Consider the following 18561-nt stretch of genomic DNA (forward strand, 5'->3'; position numbering starts at 1 on the left):
AAAAGTGCACAAGTCAGTAACAGTGGCAATGCAAGATGGCTGCTCTCAGGCTTAAATTACAAAGAGACAATTGTTAGTACATCATATTAAAGTCCACCGAGGATAGTGCGCTGCTTGCAGTCCTTTTGTCGTTGACGTGTACAAGTTTAATTAGGCCTCCACTCGAAAAATGAGGGCAAACGTCGACACTGTCAGTGGAGAATTAGTGGCGTTTTATTTTCTATGTACATGATATGTTATAAATATAGTACACCATAAACACAGAAGGTGGCGTTGTCACGCCCATCTTGGGGATGTTTAAAAAGAAACCGATCACCAGCGCCGTCAGCGCGTTCTGAGAGCTTGCTGCGCTCGGACACGAGCGCTGATCACATGACTGCAGGATCCGTTTGGGAGTGATGAGCACTTAAGACGTGCTGCAGTTGCATTTTCTCGATCAAAAAAACTTCACCTGGCAACTTTCAAGTTGCAAACCTGATAGGACTTCAGATGCTGCCCTCTGGTGGTGCCTCACACACAAACACCATTTGCACACCAACATGCGCTCAGGCGCGCACACAAATCTACACGCGCATCAACATGTAAAGACTTTCACACGCTTGCAGACGCAGCAGTTTGTGGTTGCTCGTGAGCAAAAAAAGTTCGTTAAGAGCATCCAGGAAGTCATCATTCCTTTCCTGCCTCGTCTTCCGTCATGTCACTCTCTTCTTTTTCCGTTCTTCAAGGCGCGCGTTGCCGAGATGTCACTGGGTGCTGTCGGAAATGACGATGAGTGCCGGTCCGACGCTGTGTTGCGCAACCTCCGCTGGCGTGGCGTCGTCGCGGTCTTGGCGTGGGGCGGGTGCGGCGCACACGGAGTGCGTGTTGATGTTGTAGACGCCGGGCGTGAGGAAGCAGGCTCGAAGCTCCAGATGACGTGTTTGACGGGGACGAAGCGACAGCCGGTAGCGAGTTTGGCCCACCCAGGTGAAGCTACAATCGCACTCGCTCCACTCGGAACTACAAAGGAAACAAAAATTGGAATTCAACGGGAGAAAAAGAAAAAGTCGGAAAGGAAGATTTGTCTGAGTGAGCGTGTTTTTTTGCATGCGTGTATACTTGTGGATTTGTGTGTGCCTGTGACACCAACCCCATAGTTGACACACACACACACACACACACACACACCTGCTGGTTTTGTGCCTGAGGTCCACGGTGACGTCCACGTCAGTCCAGCAGCAATTGGACAAAGCCAAAGAAACTGGAACCACACACACACTAAAAAAACAAATCAAAATCAAATTCAAAATCACATTCATCCACATCTTCCGTGCGTGCGTGCGTGCGTGCGACCTGTCGCCCGAGAAGTTGTGCGCGTGGGTCTCCGAGTAGTGCAGGTTGCTCTTGACGAGTCGCGATAGTTGGGCGGCCGGCAACGCGGCAGGAGGAGGAGGATCGGACTTGAACTTGAGCAGAACCATCTCCTGAGCTTCCTGACAAACGTGAGCGGGCGCGTGCACAACATCACAACATAAAACCGCGAGCGTGACGTCAGGCGCAAGTTGAGCAGTTCTTGAGAGCGGAAAGCAACTGCAACCTCAGCTCAAATTCAGAAGCAGTCAAGATCGCGTCCAAAGTACGGCACTAAAGTTCATTTCGAGAGCACGCTGAAAATACAAAAAAAAAACAGGATGACGTTGACGTCACCTGCTGGGGTGCAAGCGAAGTGGCCTCCTTGCCCACCGTCTGCAGCGCCACGTGGAGTTGACCTTCGAGGATCAGCTGCTTGTTGTCCTCCACCATGTACGCCTGCACGCACAAAAACATCACCGCGGGCAAATCGATTATCGTTCATTCACACACACAGTCACAAATAATACACAATCATTTTTTTTTGTGAGCATTCGCACACTCATTTACAGACTCGCACACTTGGTGGTGTGAACACACGCAAACAAATATTCCCGAACCGACACACACATTGGCACGCGCGCACACGTTAGTTGACCTTCCAGATGACGATGATGTTGAGGTCCAGCCGGTCGCACTCGTCGACCACGTGGAGCAAGTCCTTGCTCGCGTCCTCGCCGGGGTTCCTGTTGCCGGACGGCGTCCTCGACCCCGACGACCCCGAGGAACAGGCGTCGGCTCGCCGAGCCTCGGACGTCCGGCGGCACCGGAAGAAGAAGTCGCCGCACGGCGTGGCCGAGCTGACGATCTGCACGCACGTCAGCGACATTGGCATCATTTTCATCACGTCAGACGGATTAGGAAGCAGCTTCCAATTGTGTTCAAATGGCAAATGTTTTTTTTGCTGTGCCGGCGGCCGCGCCAGACGTGCGGCAAGCGTGAATGGGGTTGCGCGTACGTGCGCAAAAGACGGCCACTCAGCATGCATGCGTACCCGCTCGTTGCCCAAGTTGACGTCGGCAAACGTGAACATCTCAGCGTCCGCGGAGGCAGCTTCAAACACAAAGACGGGAAACGCTCAATGACGCAAGTGTGCTGTTGACCGCGCACGCGATGGCGGCGCACCTGGCTGGGTTTTGCATGGCGTGGCTCGGAAACAAAGCTTGGCTCGCTCTCTGCCGCTCACTTTGCAGTCTGAAGGGTAAAAAAAAAGAAAAACAACAAAAAAAAAGTCAACAGAAGCCCGATAGACTTGCCGACTCCCTCGGCCAACGTGGCGTCGCGCAGCCACTTTGGCCGCTCTTATTTTGTACCTTTCTCCTTGGCCGGGTTGATGCACTCGCTGAGGCTCCAGCGCCGACTGCTGCTGGACACTTGGACGATGTGGAACTCGCGCACGCCAGCTTCGCTCTGAGAGGCCCGAGACAAAACGGATGTGAGCGGCGGCACGGGGGCGTGACCGGTCGCGTTCCGGGACGCTCACCGTGTTGATGTTCTCCACGTCGACGAAGACCAGCGTGCTGGCGCCGTCTTGATCGGGTCCTCGCTGGGGGGGGACGGCGCTGGCGCGGGCTGACGCCTGGACGCTGAGAGAGCGACTGGCGCAGATGAACACGGAGTGACGAACGACCCGGTGGCTGAGGAACAAGAGCACAGCGTAGGTTCCTCATCATCACATTTGTTTTCGTCGGGAAGAAAACAATCAAAAAGAAAGAAAAAAAGTGATGATTTCAACGCGCTAACAATCGATATTTGCAAAAGTGGACCAAGCGGCAGGACGGCCGGAAGGTCAATGAGCTCAATGGAATAAATTGAGCGTAGTCGGAGAGTTTTGAGGTGAACATTTCCACCAGATTAGATTTTCGTGTCGTTAACGAAAAGAAGAGGACCAAAGACAGAAAGGTGGGCACTCCAAAAAAGAAAAGAGGAAGGACACAATGTCAAGGATTTGAATGGAATAATTAGGCGTGAAAAAGCCAACAAGACCAAGAATGGAGCCCTGGGGAACGCCAAAGAGGAAAAGGAAGGAGGAGGAGTTTGCGATGCAAAGTGAAGAATTCTCGTGCGGTCGGAAGGAGACGATTAAGCGCGGAGGCAGAAAGTTTGCCGATGAGTTTGAATCATCAAGCGAGCAACGAACCGAGTCGCTCTACCTGATTTTGCTTCCTTTCTCCGAGCTTTCGTAGTAGAAGAGGAAGTGGATCTCGTGGACTCCTTCTTGGTCAGGTCCTCGCAGCCAGAGGGGAAGCTGGGCGGACTGCCCCGGCAGCAGCGCGCCGCCAACGGGGATGTCCGCCACGTCGGACGCCGGCCCAAAGTCGCCGGCCGACACCAGCGTCTCGCGGGCCGCCGGGGACCCGGGCGCCGCCGCCAGGGTTTTGTAGGCCGAGCAGTTCTCAGCTGAGGCGGGGCTGAGCGGCGTGAGCGGCGTGCCGGCCGACACGCTCCCAAAGGTGAAGAAGTCGGGGTGCGTGGACGCCACGCGTAGGCCGCACAGCGACACGCCGCTCACATTGCAGAACTCCACGTACGCCTTACGGATCTCGCCGCACAGCAAGGCCGTCGGGAACTGCAGGAAGAACACCTGACGGCCGCAAACAAAAAGCGGTCACGACGGCGTCGACGGCTCCCGACGTGCAAATGAAATACCTCCATGAGGGGCACGGGCGGCACGACGATCGGCTCCAAGCGCCGGTCAGGTCCGTAGCGCACAAACATTTTGTCCTCTTTGGTGCGATTGAGTCGCGGACCTCGGATCTTCAGGTCCTGCTTCCCGCTGACGACCGCCGTCTCGGCCTTCTGCGGCCCTGCGCGACGAGCGGAGCGCCGGGCGTCAGGAGACTGACAAACGGCGGGCCGGACGCTCTCGCTCACGTTACCGTCGTCGTCGTCGTCGTCGGGTGTCTCCGCTGAGGATGCGGCGGCCAGGTCGTAGACCACGCCCGTGATACTCAGGCAGCCCGTCCGGTGCGGCAGCAGCCCGAGTCGAGCCTGCGGTCGAGCGGCGCAAAGATCGTTGCCGTGTTCGGGACGGTCCGGAGATTTGGCCAAGATGGCGAGCGTCTCGACCGAACCGTGGCCGGCGTCCACTCACCATTTTGGTTTCCTCGGGAGCCAATTGAAAGTCCAGGACGGTCTCGGTCGTGACCGGGTCGTCTCTCTGGAAAGACAAACGCGCTCAAAGAGTCCGTGCCGCAAACACAAACATGCGCTTACACAAATGCAAAGAATAAAACCCCCAAAAAATAAAACAAGGAAATCCAGAAAGACAAAAGCTGACAAAATGGACCCACACGGACACAAACACGCCGTCGTCATGCCGACCTGCAGCTCCAAAGCTTCGGCGTCGCTGCCAAGTTCCTCTCCGGCGTCCTCCGTGGCGTCGGCAGCGTGGCCGTCACGCGTGAACTTCCAGAGCAGCGAGAGGCGGGAGAGCGCCAGAGGAACCTTCAGAGGGTTCCGGAACATCACCTCCACCACCACCGGCTCTGCAAAGCAGCACGCCACAAACGGGTCGGAACCACTTGGGCAGCCGCGCGCTAATCTCACATTCGGCCACCACAGTTGTTTGTTGCTACGTCCAAGTTTGCGTACGAGTGACTTTTGCGCAATTTGATTTTTCAAAATGTTTCCAAACATCGCCTCCGTTTTCATACAAAGAGTCGAACGGACGGACGGCGAGCCAATCGTTCCTAACGCAAGTCAGAAAGCACATGCCGGCATATTTAAGAGTCGCACTTAAGCAAAGACAAACTTGAGAGCGACCGCTCAATAAACCGAGCAACAAAAAGCCAAAGAAGTGTCTCAGCTTTTATTTTGAAAGTGTGACTTTTGCCAATGCGAATCTGATACTTCATCAATTTGTCCAAGTGGCTGTAAACTGACAGGAAGGCTTGTCGTGGGCTCAATGGTGAAGAAAAACCAGAACCGCTCGAAAAGGAGTAAAGGTAAGCGTCGCATCGGATGCCGATGACTGCACTTAATCCGTCACGTATATTCATTGCACACGGTTGTCGTGCCAAGAAAAAGAAAATTATTTCCAATGAAACGGATTATTTGGATTGACGTCATGGGAACCATTTGAACCGCTCTTGGAACTTGGAAGTCACCGCGTACCTTCCACAACGGCCAGCGGGTGGCGCAGGTTGTCCGTCTGCGTGTTGAGGTAGCACTGGCTGGGCTGGAAGTGAGCGGGGACCCCCCCTCGGTGGGCCGCCGCCACCAGCCGCTCCTCCAGCTCGCACCACATGGACGCCTGCTCGGCGTCGTACTCCTGGTCCAGCGACACGTGCGTGGCGGCCTGCTTCTCACCTGCCAACGCCAGAGGCCCCGCCCCCCCACGTCACAAGCGGAGCGCCGGCTCCCCCGGCGGGCGGCGAGCGGGAGACGGCACGTTACCCTCAGCCAGGCGACGTTCGTGTCCAAAGTAGACGCGGGTGGCGGCGCTGTGAATGCACGGCAACGGCAGGTGAGGCAGACGCACGTCGCTCCGGCCGATCACCGTCTGCGAGACGCACCGCAAAGTCAGATGACGCGCTTTCAATTTGCAAAAAGATGAAAACACTTTTCAAGCGACATTACGGAAGAAATGTAGCAAAACATAACATTTCAACTTCCAGGTTGACGGTCCTGCCACTTCATCATTTTCTTTCCCCCCAAAACATTATCTGCTCCATTTTGGGACGCCTCCCATTTTGGATGTCATTCCACTGTCAGCCACCAGATGACGCCACACTACGGAGTTTCCATACATCCATTCTCGGAAACGCAAACCAACTCGAGTGTCAAATTGCATGAGGAGCTCAGCCTGGCTTTTGCTGAGAATTATTGAACGCTCATCTCCTTCAACCTGCTTGCTGCACACTATATTGTCAGACATAAAAAAAAAGTTTGGGGTTTTTTTTTCAAATCAATTTCTCTTTGTGTCGGCATTATTTAAAGAGCACGTTTGAAGACGTGATGCCATAAATAATCTACAGGAACGACACGGCGTCGGTACCGAAGCGCGAGAGCGCTCACCTTGTAAACGTAGAGGTACTCCCTGAGGAAGGCGCCCTGCTGCGCGGCCGTCTGCCGACTATCGTTGGTCAGGATCTGCTTGAAGGCCTGCGCGGCCTTCTCGGCTTGGCCCAGCGTGAAGGACTGGCGGCCGATGGTGAAGTTGATGTGGTCCTCGGCCAGCGACCACGAGCGGCCCTTGTACACCTGCATGGCTTGGCAGTAGCAGCGCAGCGCATGCCGCTTCTGTGCCACAAACAAATCGGTCAAAGACGGCACCGCTCGCGCGCCGAGGAGAAATCGAGTCCACGCTCGCGTGCACGTCTCGTCTTAAACTTTGCCGTCGTTTCAAATATCAAGCACGTCAGGTGGAGTCCGTCCAAATCTACTTTGGTCAATGATCACGATGACCATCGCCGCTGACTTGAACGGTTCCAGACATGCAACGTCAACTCATTCCAGTGAGCCTCGCAAGTCCGACGTCCTAAAGTTGTCAACTCCAGTCAAGTGGCGACCGGAGCGCCCGACCTCGACCGGCGGCTCACCTGGCCCGCTTTGCTGAAGCGATGACCCGCCAGGATCATGTGGAAGGCAAACTTGCGCAGCATGCGAGAGCGCATGTTCATGAAGCAGTGGGCCGCCTGCTCCAACAGCAGAGCGCTGCGCAGGTCCGAGTCCTGGTCAGGAAAAGGGCGGAAGGCGGACCGGACCAAACCTTTTCAAACGCGCCATCTCCCGCAACAAGCTCAGAGGACGGTTTCTCACCTCGCTGGTCATTTTGATCAGCAACGTGGCCGCTTCCGAATATTTTCCCTGACTCTTGAGGATCTCGGCGCTGAGGAGAGCGCAGCGCTCGGCCAGCACCGTGTTCCTGGCGGGGCGACAACCGCGACATCATCGGAAGAAGACGACGGCAGAATAAACCACGACGGCGACGTGACCATTTGCAAACTTTCCGACTTGCGGCATTTGCTCCCGTAAAACGACATTACGACCAACTCGCAATAGGCGAAGTCGAAACAGAATAACAAAAAGTGCTTATACTTAAAAAAAAAACACAAAATTAAAAGAGCATTTTGCAACAATAAAATAAAAAAATACAATTCTTTGTCAATTGTTTTTGGGCGCATTTAGTTTGAGAAGGAAGGAAACGGCCACCTGCAGACGTCTCGGTAGGTCTGGATGGCCGTGTCCATGTAGTGGGCAGGATACGGGCGCGAGGCTCCGGCCTGCAGAAAGGCCGACACCGCCGCCATTTCCTACACGGAAAAAAATCAACAAGAAAATGTGAACAGAAAGCTTAAAGACGATTTGCCGTCACAATACAATGGCTTGGTTTGGTCCAAGGCCCTCACATCAAAACCAAACAAACTTCTGATCGGGTTCCCACTCCAGCATTAACTTGCATCCACTTACGGAAAAGTAGACAACTTTATTTGAGAAAGAATACTACTTTGGCTCTCTTTTACTTTCTCCTTTTTCTAAAAAAAAAATACTAAACCTCCCCGCCCAAAAAGCACCTCGTCTCCTGTTGCGTAACAGAAATTCAAGCCACTGGAAGCTTTTTTTTTTTAAACTTTTGCAGCAAAGTGGTTAAAAGTGACTGCGGCTTTGATTACGAGCTCCTTTCTTGTTTCGCGTCATGTTGCTCGTGAAAGGAGTGCACAGGGACAACCTTTGGACTAAAGAAACGACACAAACTGAAATCAGAAGCCCCGTGCGCGTTCTCCCTCCCATTGAAGACGTTTTGCGCTGGCGCTCACCAGCGCGCCGGCGGCGTACAGCATGGCCTGGTCGGACAGGAAATCCTTCTTGGCGGTGTGGTAGCAGCTGTAGGCCAGCTCGTAGTGCTGCACCAGGAAGCACAAGTCGGCCATCTTGCGGATCTGCAGCTCGGGGGCCTCCGGAGGGTAGCTGCCGTCAAACGGGTCACAATTTGAAAAAGCGGCGCACGCGAGTCGCCGACACGATGGGGCGGCGCTTACAGGAGGCCGCCGGTGCTCTTGGGCTCGCCGACGCTCTTCTCGGGCGCTTTGCCGCCACCAAACCACTTCTTGGTGGCCGTGAACAGAGAGCGACTCAAACCTTTTCGGGACACCAGCTGCGAACAGACACAAAGATGTTTTCCGACGCTGAGCAAGAGGCCAACGCGCACGTCGCGAGCGCCAACGGAGGTGGGCGGGCGGCGAACGCCGACGATTGCGATGGCCATTTCCGCGTTTGCACTCGTGTTCAACTATTTGGTTTGTCGTCCACGACGGCAGCGCTTCTCAAACTTTTGCAAATTTGGGAGCGGGCATTTCAATTTGCATTTCGGGGAGCTTCCACTTCCTTTCGGCCAAACGGCAGCATGAGGAACTTCACTCATTTGTTTGGAACTTTAGCTTCACTTCAAAAGCGAACCTGAAGCTCGCAAGCTAACGCGTCCTCCCGCAATAAAAGCATCTTTAAGAGTCGGCGAGCGCACCTGGTCGTTGAGCTGCCGGATGTTCTTCTCGATGTGAGGCAGCAGGCCTCTGAAGGTGAACTCCTGGACGAACTGGCGGATGTGGTCGTGGTCACCGAGGGTCAGACACGCCCCGTGGCCGCCCGCCGCCTCGCCGGCGCCTTTCTTGGGGTCATCGAGGGCACGGAGGCTACCCGAAGGGCTCGCCGAGTCCGCGTCCACATCGCCACCTTCTGCAGTGCACGCGACAAGGAAAGGAAGTCATGACGCTGCGGCGGCGGCTCCTTCTCTTTTTTACTTTTCGAAGCGTGCATTTGTAAGGATCCCATTTGTTTGATCTTTTGGACCATCCCTAACGTTGCATTTATTTGTTTTCAATCTAGACTTCAAACAAAAGGATCCGAAAAAGAATTGAGTGACCGCCGTCTGCAGAACGAGGCTCCTCGGCCGCACGGACGCCGTTTTCGTGAGCGGGCGAGCTCTCGGCAGCAACGACATCGTCATCCGGCTGATCCTGCAAACGCACAAAGACAACACCAGACGTTTTCGGGGGCCGTGAGATTTGGAGGGTAAAACTTTGTTGGCTTTTTTTTTCTCTTCAGATGACGCGAGTGTCGGCGGCGGCCGGGCCAACCTGGCTCCGCAGGTCGTTCCGGTGCAGGTATTGACTCCACGGGTCGGGAACCTGCTCGTTCTGCTCGGCGGGGAGCGTGCGGGAGTTGATCTTGAGCAGGTGGCAGCCCTGAGGGCCGTACCTCTGCTTCATGTCTTCGTAGACCGCCTCGGCCCTGAAACGAGCGCAGACGCGTGCGCGCTTCATCGCCGCTCATGTCTTCCGATGTACGTTCAAGAGCAGCCGCGCGTCGACGGCGTGTTTGGTTTCGCGGTGGCGTTAAACACTTGCAAGCACGCTCAGGGAGCGCATTCACGTCACTTGCACGTTGCCCACGCGATTCGGGTGACTTTCGCACATTCGCGGTTTTTCTTTGATCGGTTTCAGATCGAAAACACGATTGCGTCGGTCTGACGTGCTCGAAGGTCGCGTGGCGTTACCGTGGCTCGTCGCCGTGGCTGACGTCGTGCAGCAGCACGTAGTACTTGAGCGTGTTGGGGATGAACCACTTGGGCTTGGTGAAGTCGCCACTGTGCTGGATGCGGTGCTGCTCCTGCGACAGCTTGACAAATTGCTCCACCGGCGCCGCCTCGCTCGACGACACCACCAGCAGGCCTGAAGGGACGGTCAAGGAATCTCCGCCGGCACCCGAGCGCCGCTGAAAAAGGAAGAACGGCGACAAGGATACAGGCCAGGTAGTGGTTGAGGAACTCGTGCTCGGAGGCCGGCATGGACTGAAGGAAGTTCTCCCGGTAGGCTTCGAACCAGGGCGTGGTCGCTGGACAGACAAAAAGCAGCAAAAGTGAACTTGCGGCAGAGACCGACGACATCCGCCATCTTGTCGCGTCTGCCGCGACAACTTTGGATTGAGTTGAATGCTGACAAAAAAAAAATGGGGACGTCTCACGAGATCAGGAAGTAAGATTTGGGAGAAGAGGATCATGGTTGATTTTCATGATCTTGATGAATTTAAGAGAGAAAAAGAAGGACTTTTGACATTTTGATTGAGAACAAGAAAGGCTTGTAAAAAAAAACAAAAAAAAAAAACAGGGAATTTAAAAAAAAAAAAATGGAGGAGACTTTGATTAAACCGGATTTTGGGGAAAAAGAGGCTCTTGATCTTGGAACACAATTTTCTAGCGACGATGATGATGATGATCTTGCATTGCTTACTCGGCTGGTTTTAGGAGAAGATGATCTTGAGAAAAAAGACGTTGAAAGCAGAGATTGATGTGGAAGATGGCAATTTGGACATTTTGATCTTGGAAGATATTTTTGAAAGACGAGAATCTCCAGAAATGATGGGAATTGTCAATTAGAGAACGGAAGAGATGCGGTTTCTCGGACGATCCGGAAAAGTAGCCCTGGAGGAACACGAGCATCTTCGGGAAATGAGGAGAGGCGGCGGTGGAATGTGGGAAAAGAAGATCTGGACATTTCTTGCCCAGAAGAAGGCGAGATGATCTTGAACGGGTCACGAGAGCTTGAGCTGATCTCGACACAACGGAAACCGAATCGTGCAAATGGGGTGCGACTTGAAGCAAACGAGCAAAAATGTTGATTTTTTTGGCGATGTCTGACATCTGCAATGCGGTCTACTCACAGGCACTCGAAAAACACCTGACAGACTCTTGGGCGAGTTCTACGCGTGAACAAGTTTCTAAACTACACGGAAGGTGACGGGAACGGGAAGAGCACAAGCAGCAGGAGCACCAGAAGAGGAGGTGAGAGGAGCGGTTCTACACGGAAGCCACACACACGACGGGGGTACCTGAGAAGAGCTCGGAGGCGCGCACCTCCGCCAGCGTGTCTCTCCACGAACTGAACCAGGGGGCGCTACATTTAAGAGCTTCATCTGACAGGTGGAAAGCACAGAGCGGCCACAAGAAAGCGTCACCATAGCAACACTCAAATCACAACGCTGACTTCAAAACCAAACATCGGGTTGACGCCATCATTTCAAATCGGAACCTTTGTTTCCTAAATCCTTCATGATTGTTTGAGCCCTCAATCGGAATCTCTAACGCCGTCTTAAATCATCATTTTTTTAACAAACATCTTCATAACCGTTGTTTAAAACCCAAATGCTTCATTTAAATCCGAGCTCTGTCCGTGAAGTCCACATTTGAACGGCTTGAAATCTCACACGCTCGCTTTTTTTTCTTTGACGTGTTAAAGAGGAAGAATATGATGATGACGATAACCATAGAAATGCAGTTGACTAGGTGGCCAACGTTACCGTTGAAGCTTAGGTCATAGTCTCCGGCAGCAACGGCGGTGGAGACAGCGCCCTCCTGTGGCTGACAGGAGAGCACCACCTGGTTGAGGCGGCGGCGCTGGCCTGGACTGAGGGCGGCGCCCGACGGCTGCGGGATGGCGCCCGGCACCACCTTGGTCACACAGATGCGAAGGTTCTTGACCACCTGAAGCTGATTGTTGGGGTCCCGCAAGTGACCTGAACGGAAACAGCATCAAACACAGAGTGAGCTCGCATCCAGACATTTTTTTTTTTACAGGTGGGGTCGTCAGTCCTGTTACGGCCTCCGCTCTTCGGTGCAGCGCGCCACATCGTAAAGTCGGAGCCGTTGCGGTGGCGTCCGGGGCACGTTTTCGGACGATGCAACATGTTGAATCGTGTCGGGCTGTCGGCTTAAATGAACACGATGATTGGCTGTCAGCTAGCGAATCAGAGCACCGGACAAGAACCGCAAGTGACGAAACCGGAAAAACGGTGAAAATTGAAGCGATTTCTTGAGAACTAAATGAACTTTGCTCATTATGACATCTCCTCGACGGACATAACGGCTGGCCGGATAGAAGACGAGTTAATTACTCTCCTTCACGAAAAAAAACCGCCATTATTGGACATCATCGTCAACGGCTATCGCCGTCGAAGGCACGTTGGAGCCTGCGCAGAAGGTTTGAGTCGTTGGCGTCTCCGTCAGCTTTTGCGGAGTGCTCTTTGGTCATTTTCCGGTCTATTGGTCACGACGGTTGACGTCGGATTGGTAGTCCAGGCCTTTGGGCTTGCGCCGACAAACAATGAATACACAGGCCGCAGTTATTGACGCCAATCCCTTCTTTGGCACCACCACACTTGCATGAAACCAACTAACTTCACAGCCTCTTTTTAACCCCCAAAGCTGTCTTGAAATATTCTCCACGCTTAATATTAATTTCCCCAACCTTTATTTGAAACCCTAATCCTGATTTCACACCCAACATTGCCAATATGACACTTGTTTGGCCGCATTTGTCGACACCCGTATTTTAAAAGCCTAACTCTGGCCTTCCAACTAAACTTGAAATCCTGACCAGGTTTGAAACCTTCATTGAAAAACAAAACTAACGGGACCCTGAACTCATGCTTGAAACTCTTTTTGAAAATGACGAGCGTCTTAAAGGCCAACTTTGGCAGCCGTGACATCGCCAAAGACGGAAAGCAGTAAAGAGGACAAATGTTGAGAAGCTTTAGCAAGAAGACTCGTTCGGGAGAGAAACGTTCAAGTTTTCAACGAGGTCCTGACAGCTCCCAATTGAAGACACTTGCAAACTGCTGTCAAAGTCCGTCCGCTCAGGTGTCACGAAGCCCGGCCAGGTGTGGCTAAGCCATCGCGGGTGTCCGCCGGTGCTTAGTCACGAGCTAGCCGCGGTGCTAACAAACCGAAGCAATGTCACCCGACGCGCCTCCTTGTCAGGCGGGGCGGCGGGGCGGCTAAGCGGCGCCCGTCCGCCCGTTCGTACCTTCGGAAGTGAGCCGACAGAAAGGCCTGAGCAGCTCGGCGAAGTTGAGCTTGTTTTTACGGGTGAGCTTCTCCGCCTCGTCACTGCAAAGCACGGCCACCATCGGCACGAACGAGTCCTGGACGAACTCCTGCACGGACTGCACGCACTGCGCCATGGCGGGGCCGAGTCACCGGGTGGCTGCCTGGCTGGGGAGAAGACGTCGGGGGCTCGGTCGCAGGTCGACGGCGGCGACGGCCGTCACATCCTGGGCAAGAACCGCGCAGGATTGGGGTCGGCGGCCTTGTTGGCTGGCAGCTCTCTTCCGGTTTGTGGAACTGTTGGGTCATGTGACCAGCGGCTGTCCCGCAATGTGCCTGAGCAAAAAAACCCCACAAACGACAAAAACGCTCCTGAGCTTCCTCGGCCACTTTGATTGTAACCTGAGCCCCGTTATTCGCGGGGGTTAGACCGTGAGTGGCGACATCCCGTTAATGATTGACACGAAATAAACAGTGGAACATGTTACAAAATGCAAATAAGCGGTGGATTGATAAAAAAAAACTAAAAACAGTCGTTTCAGTGAAAAATCTCAACTAATTGGATAAGAATGGATATCATTCTTATAAACGGTTTTTATTCAATAAAAGTATCAAATGCAACACAAGAATGGAATTAATGAGCACAAATGTTTGTTCGCCTTTGCGTATCCTGCGATTGGCTGGCGACCACTCCAGGGTGTGACCCCGCCCACTGCCCAAAGATAGCTGGGTTTGGCTCCAGCACCCCTGGTGACCGTCGTGAGGAGAAGCGGAACACATAATGCATGGAGGGCGGATGTCCAATCAACCTGAGGACGTACAACAATATGACAGCACACCAATTCTCCCAATGACAGCGTAGTTTTCGAGCGGGACGTGGCTCGACATCAGACGCTGAAATCGGTCTGTTGAGTGTTGTCATTTTTGTGTTTGCCTGTTTGTAACATTCTAATGAAATCTGTGAGTGCAGCTCCCTTTGCCCACTTGCGGGTTTATTAGGGTACTTTAATTGCACCCCCCCCCACACTTCGCTTTACCTCACAGTTTGGCTCATAATTATTTAAACGGATATCACAATTTAAAAAAAAAAAAGAATCATGAAAATGGAATGAGAGATAAAAAGAATGGTGTTGAAACCCTTAAAATGATGTTGCAAGACTCAAACTTTGTTTAAAGTGGTCCGGCTCAAACGGCACTCATGATGTGGAAATGGACAACTTCCATAGTTCGTGTAAAGCAATCAGAAAATCCAAATGAGCCTGCATGTTAAAAGTTAGAAAAGAAAAATTAACAACACAAAAGATTAAAACATTTCTTATGCTTATTCTGCAGTTTGATTGTTAACAGTTGAAATGAGCACACAGTAGCGACCTCGACAAGCGCGCACACATTTGTTGAAGAATAAAAGCATATTCTCCAAGATGAATGATATACAACTTTACACGTAACATGGACTCTTTCTCCTGACTAAACACATCTTTCCCATTCAGCCTAAATGATTTCTTTCTCTTTTTAAATTGTGTGTCGATTCGTATGACATGACCGAAGCCGACCCCAAAAAAGTTGTCTTACTAGTGAGGACAAAGAGCTGACAAGAACTTTGACCGCGAGCTGGATATCTTTTATGTTCTAATAGAACAAAAATGGCGTTCGAAGTGGGTTAATGAAGTTACTTGTAAAACTGTCACTTGGCTAAATCGTCTTTCGAATGACGACAAAGAGCCGAATGGTTACACGGGCCTGACGATAGAGATTCAACTTAAGGTCTATTTACTCGCGGCACAAGTCATGGAAAAACATCACGAAGCAGATTTTCACCTGGTGTATCCGAGCTGCTCTGCTTCTTCTTGTGAGGTCAAAGGGTGCACTAGTATGTCCTTGTACTCGTAAACGAGAAAAGTGTACAAAAATGTCGCCAGTAAGGCACTGAAGTGAAGTGCGCCGAATTGTTTTACGAGTGAGGACAAAATAGTGTACTCGTGCACAAATAATTGAGTGCACTCGTCAGATGTGGACAGCATCGTTGTGTACGCAAGTGGTTATTTGATGTTTCGCAAAATGCGGCGCGCGTGCGTGCTCTTCAAGGTGGCGAGCGCCCCCTCCAGGATGGAGATGAGATGCAGAAGGGTGCTCAGGTCCACGTGCAGAACCCGGCAGCTCGGCTCCATGCCAGAACCACACCCGCGTGTCATGTGCAGCCTGGTGGCCAAAGTGGGCGCCACCTGCTGGCGGAGCGAGCGACTGGCCAACTGGGAAAAGCGCAGGACGGCCAATTAGGCAAACATACACACGTGAATGCATACACACACACACACACACACATTGACGCAAACACAGGTACACACAACGACACGCGTGTATGTGTGAGCACATATACACGTCCATTTCCACACTCAGATACATGCAAATGTACACACACACACACACACACACACACACACCTGTACATCGAGCCGCCACTCCAGGTTGTGGTAAGCGGGCAAGCTGGAGGGCACCAGACTCAAGATGCTGCGGATCTCGCTGCGATGCTGCTGGTACAGCTGACAAAGACATCAATCGCAATTCATGAGCGGGCAACCGTTCAATTATCATATTTGCCAAACTCCGACGCATTTTACAAAGCAAAATATTCCGACATCACCTGCAGGAGGATCTGGTTGAGCTCATCACCAAACTCCAACGACAACACCGAGTCCACAAAGTCCACCTCAGACAACTGCGCGCGCGCACGCACACAAATGAGGTAAAAGGTGAGTGTCAAACAATCGGAAGATGACGCGTTTACATTTCGGGGAACCTTTGCGCAAAAGTTCCACATGATGCAAAAAACGTGGAATTTTGCAACGTTTCCGCGGGATTAACAAAATCCAATGTTATTGAAGACGGAATGTAAATGCCTGTGTGTCGCTATCGGAAGAAAAGATGAACATCATGTAAAAAAAAACACAGACGTTACACCCCAGCAAAGCAACGTTTCTTACTTGCCTGTCTGTAAATAAATGTTAACGCCATCAAAAGCCCTTTCTCAATTTATTATTTTTTCATAAAAAAACCTTTCTCCTCTTGTTGGTCAGAAACGGTTGTTTTGGGTAAAACCAAATATGTGCCACTCGTAACTGCTCAAAATCAGCGACATTTCATTTTTGTAAATGTCCGCTCCTAAAGTTGAGCGTGTGCTGTGAGAGCATGGATCGGCAATGAAAAGTCAAAGTGTGAGACCGACAGGCGACCGACCATGTGTTTGGAGCTCTGGGTCATGAGGTACACGAGTCCCTCGACGCCGTGCCGAACCACTTCCACGGGCACCGACAGCTTCCCTGCAAACACGCCACAAATGGGAACGGCGGCTCACACTCGGCAACATGCCTTGCTCAAAGGGGCACCCGCATACAGACGGATAAAGTTCACTCTCATGTTACGTCGTCGAAAACGTCACGTTACAATTGAATAAATCAAAAGCGTTCCGTCCGGTCCAAGTCGCTGGCACACTCCTTTGGATTGACAGTATGGTTGTCTTTTTTTATTTATTATTATTTTTTACTGTATTACAGAAGAGAAATTCAGTTACATTTCTAGTAACTTTGTTTTAAAACACACAAAAAGGATGACCTGAACCAGAAGTGACACGTTATCCTGTGTTAACATGGAACTTCTCACACGAAAATGAAAAATTTCCAGTATTGCGTCAGAACATGAACTTTATCACGTTGAAACATGAAACTTGTCACATTGGGTGGTGACATGTTTCCTTTCTGGTTTGATAATTCAAACGAAAAGTGTAAAATCTTGAGACATTGAAGCTGAGATGGAAGGGCCAATTGAATTTGAAAAGTGATGTGATATGATATCCTTGAACATTTAAACTTTTCCCCCCAACCTGCAGATGTGGGCGATGTTCTTGACGTTTTATTATTTGAATGCACGGCGGGGCAATAAAAAGCGTGCGGCGGGCCGATCGTTGGCCACCACGAGTGACAACAAAATCAGTCATCTGAGGATGAAATGACTTACTGGCAGCTCCCTCGAAGATTTTGGGGCTGATTCCTCTCCTGAGGAACTCCAGTGCGATGCGCCCAAACTCTGCAACCACTAAAAAGTTCCAAAACACGCTCAGAATTCCATTTTCTTCACTTAAGACGACAAGCAGTTCAACAAGGAGCTATTCAGACATTTTATAGCACCCTGCTAGAGATTTACATTTTAAATTAAAAAAAAAACACTAGGCAGTGCAATTAAATGAATAAAAGGTTCAATAAAATAGAATAAAACACAAATATCCATTGGCCAAATAAAGAGCACTGAAAATATTTTGGCAAGGAATGCGGTTAAGTGGCAAAAAAGAAAGAATTTGTGCCGCTATGATCAAATTGTGATGTTTTATTGGTGAGATGCTTTTTTAAATGTGTATTTCATATGCTGAATAATAGAAGTTTCATAAGTTCTGCTGTTTTTTTTCCCTCTTTTGAGACCCTCGTGAGGATAAGCGGATCGGATAATTGATGGATGATATACTGTTGTTTGCTTGAATATTTTTATCCACGCAATGTAAAAAAAAAAATTAAAATTGCAAAATGAGCCTCAAGCAAGATACGAGGAAAATCTAATTCGTGTTCACAAATGAGCATTTCGTATGCTGTAACTATTTCGGGTTAATGAAACACTTTTCATTGCCAAAGCACGAAAAAGTGGCAAAACAACACAAAAAAAGCGAGTCAAATTAATAATACTCCCAAAAATTGCCACAAAGGAATTGAAAGGGGGAGTGTGAGTCTCGGTTATCTTAGTCATCATGTCTGTCTGTCTGTCGGTGTGCAGTTCACAAGATTGTGTTTCGATTTGGTGTGATGAAAGCAGCGGTCCTCGCATCGTCCATCCTCGTGCCACAGACACAGTTGCAAAAGACACTTTTACCTGCCAAGTCCACTTTTTTAAGGAAGTTGAGGTGTTCTTTATGTTCTTCGGACAAAACCAGCAGCATGTTGACTCCAAGTGTCACATTTAATGTTCTCCAAAACGCAAACTGCAGCTCGAAAAAAACAATCGTCATCAACCCGGAAATCCTATGGAGAGTCCCCTCCCACTTTATGCTTCGTCTTCTTCTTCGCCGCCTTTTTTTAAAGTGGGCCAGCTGCCTCTTGCACTTGATTTGCTGCCACCTCTGGTCACAATATGAAATGCATGCTCAAATTGGAGTCAGCATTTGCTCAAGAACGAACTTTTGAACTCGACTTCGAAATCTTTTTTAAGTTCATTTTGCTAAGGAGGAGTTTATTTCAGACTATAATTTATCGCGTCATTTTATGTCGTAAATAGATCTACAAAAACTAAAGGTATCAACATGTGTAATAATT

The 18561-nt window shown here is 50.9% G+C and overlaps 2 protein-coding genes across 5 annotated transcripts; both read right to left on the reverse strand.

The window, feature by feature from the left end:
• Window positions 1-191: 191 nt before the first annotated feature.
• On the reverse strand, window positions 192-13576 carry trappc8 (trafficking protein particle complex subunit 8). Of its 3 annotated transcripts, none has more exons than XM_088312811.1 (30): window positions 13191-13576; window positions 11686-11901; window positions 11218-11301; window positions 10135-10224; window positions 9887-10061; window positions 9468-9621; window positions 9254-9347; window positions 8855-9066; window positions 8373-8488; window positions 8151-8301; window positions 7546-7646; window positions 7153-7258; window positions 6933-7064; window positions 6409-6633; window positions 5788-5893; window positions 5506-5700; window positions 4714-4877; window positions 4484-4549; window positions 4272-4380; window positions 4039-4196; window positions 3543-3973; window positions 2873-3026; window positions 2703-2799; window positions 2515-2583; window positions 2384-2442; window positions 1988-2197; window positions 1687-1788; window positions 1333-1472; window positions 1168-1257; window positions 192-999 (listed from the first exon to the last, which is right to left on the reverse strand). In XM_088312811.1, exons 1-30 carry the CDS (start codon window positions 13345-13347, stop codon window positions 744-746), a joined length of 4419 nt encoding a protein of 1472 aa, XP_088168937.1. In that variant the 5' UTR covers window positions 13348-13576; the 3' UTR covers window positions 192-743. The 3 variants fall into 3 exon arrangements, with proteins under 3 accessions (XP_088168937.1, XP_088168936.1, XP_088168938.1); XM_088312810.1 differs by having other exon boundaries at window positions 4269-4380; XM_088312812.1 differs by lacking the exon at window positions 11218-11301 and having other exon boundaries at window positions 4269-4380.
• Window positions 13577-14508: 932 nt separating this feature from the next.
• Window positions 14509-18299, reverse strand: commd2 (COMM domain containing 2). 2 transcript variants are annotated; one of them, XM_088312813.1, is made up of 6 exons: window positions 18122-18298; window positions 17222-17299; window positions 16445-16527; window positions 15852-15926; window positions 15652-15750; window positions 14509-15459 (listed from the first exon to the last, which is right to left on the reverse strand). In XM_088312813.1, the coding sequence occupies exons 1-6, from the start codon at window positions 18255-18257 to the stop codon at window positions 15250-15252; spliced, it is 681 nt and encodes a 226-aa protein (XP_088168939.1). In that variant the 5' UTR covers window positions 18258-18298; the 3' UTR covers window positions 14509-15249. The 2 variants fall into 2 exon arrangements, with proteins under 2 accessions (XP_088168939.1, XP_088168940.1); XM_088312814.1 differs by lacking the exon at window positions 15852-15926 and having other exon boundaries at window positions 18122-18299.
• Window positions 18300-18561: the final 262 nt, after the last annotated feature.

Source organism: Idiotropiscis lumnitzeri, chromosome 13 (assembly GCF_059441095.1).
Source record: "Idiotropiscis lumnitzeri isolate Australia: NSW breed Sydney's pygmy pipehorse chromosome 13, RoL_Ilum_1.0, whole genome shotgun sequence".
NCBI lineage: Eukaryota > Metazoa > Chordata > Actinopteri > Syngnathiformes > Syngnathidae > Idiotropiscis > Idiotropiscis lumnitzeri.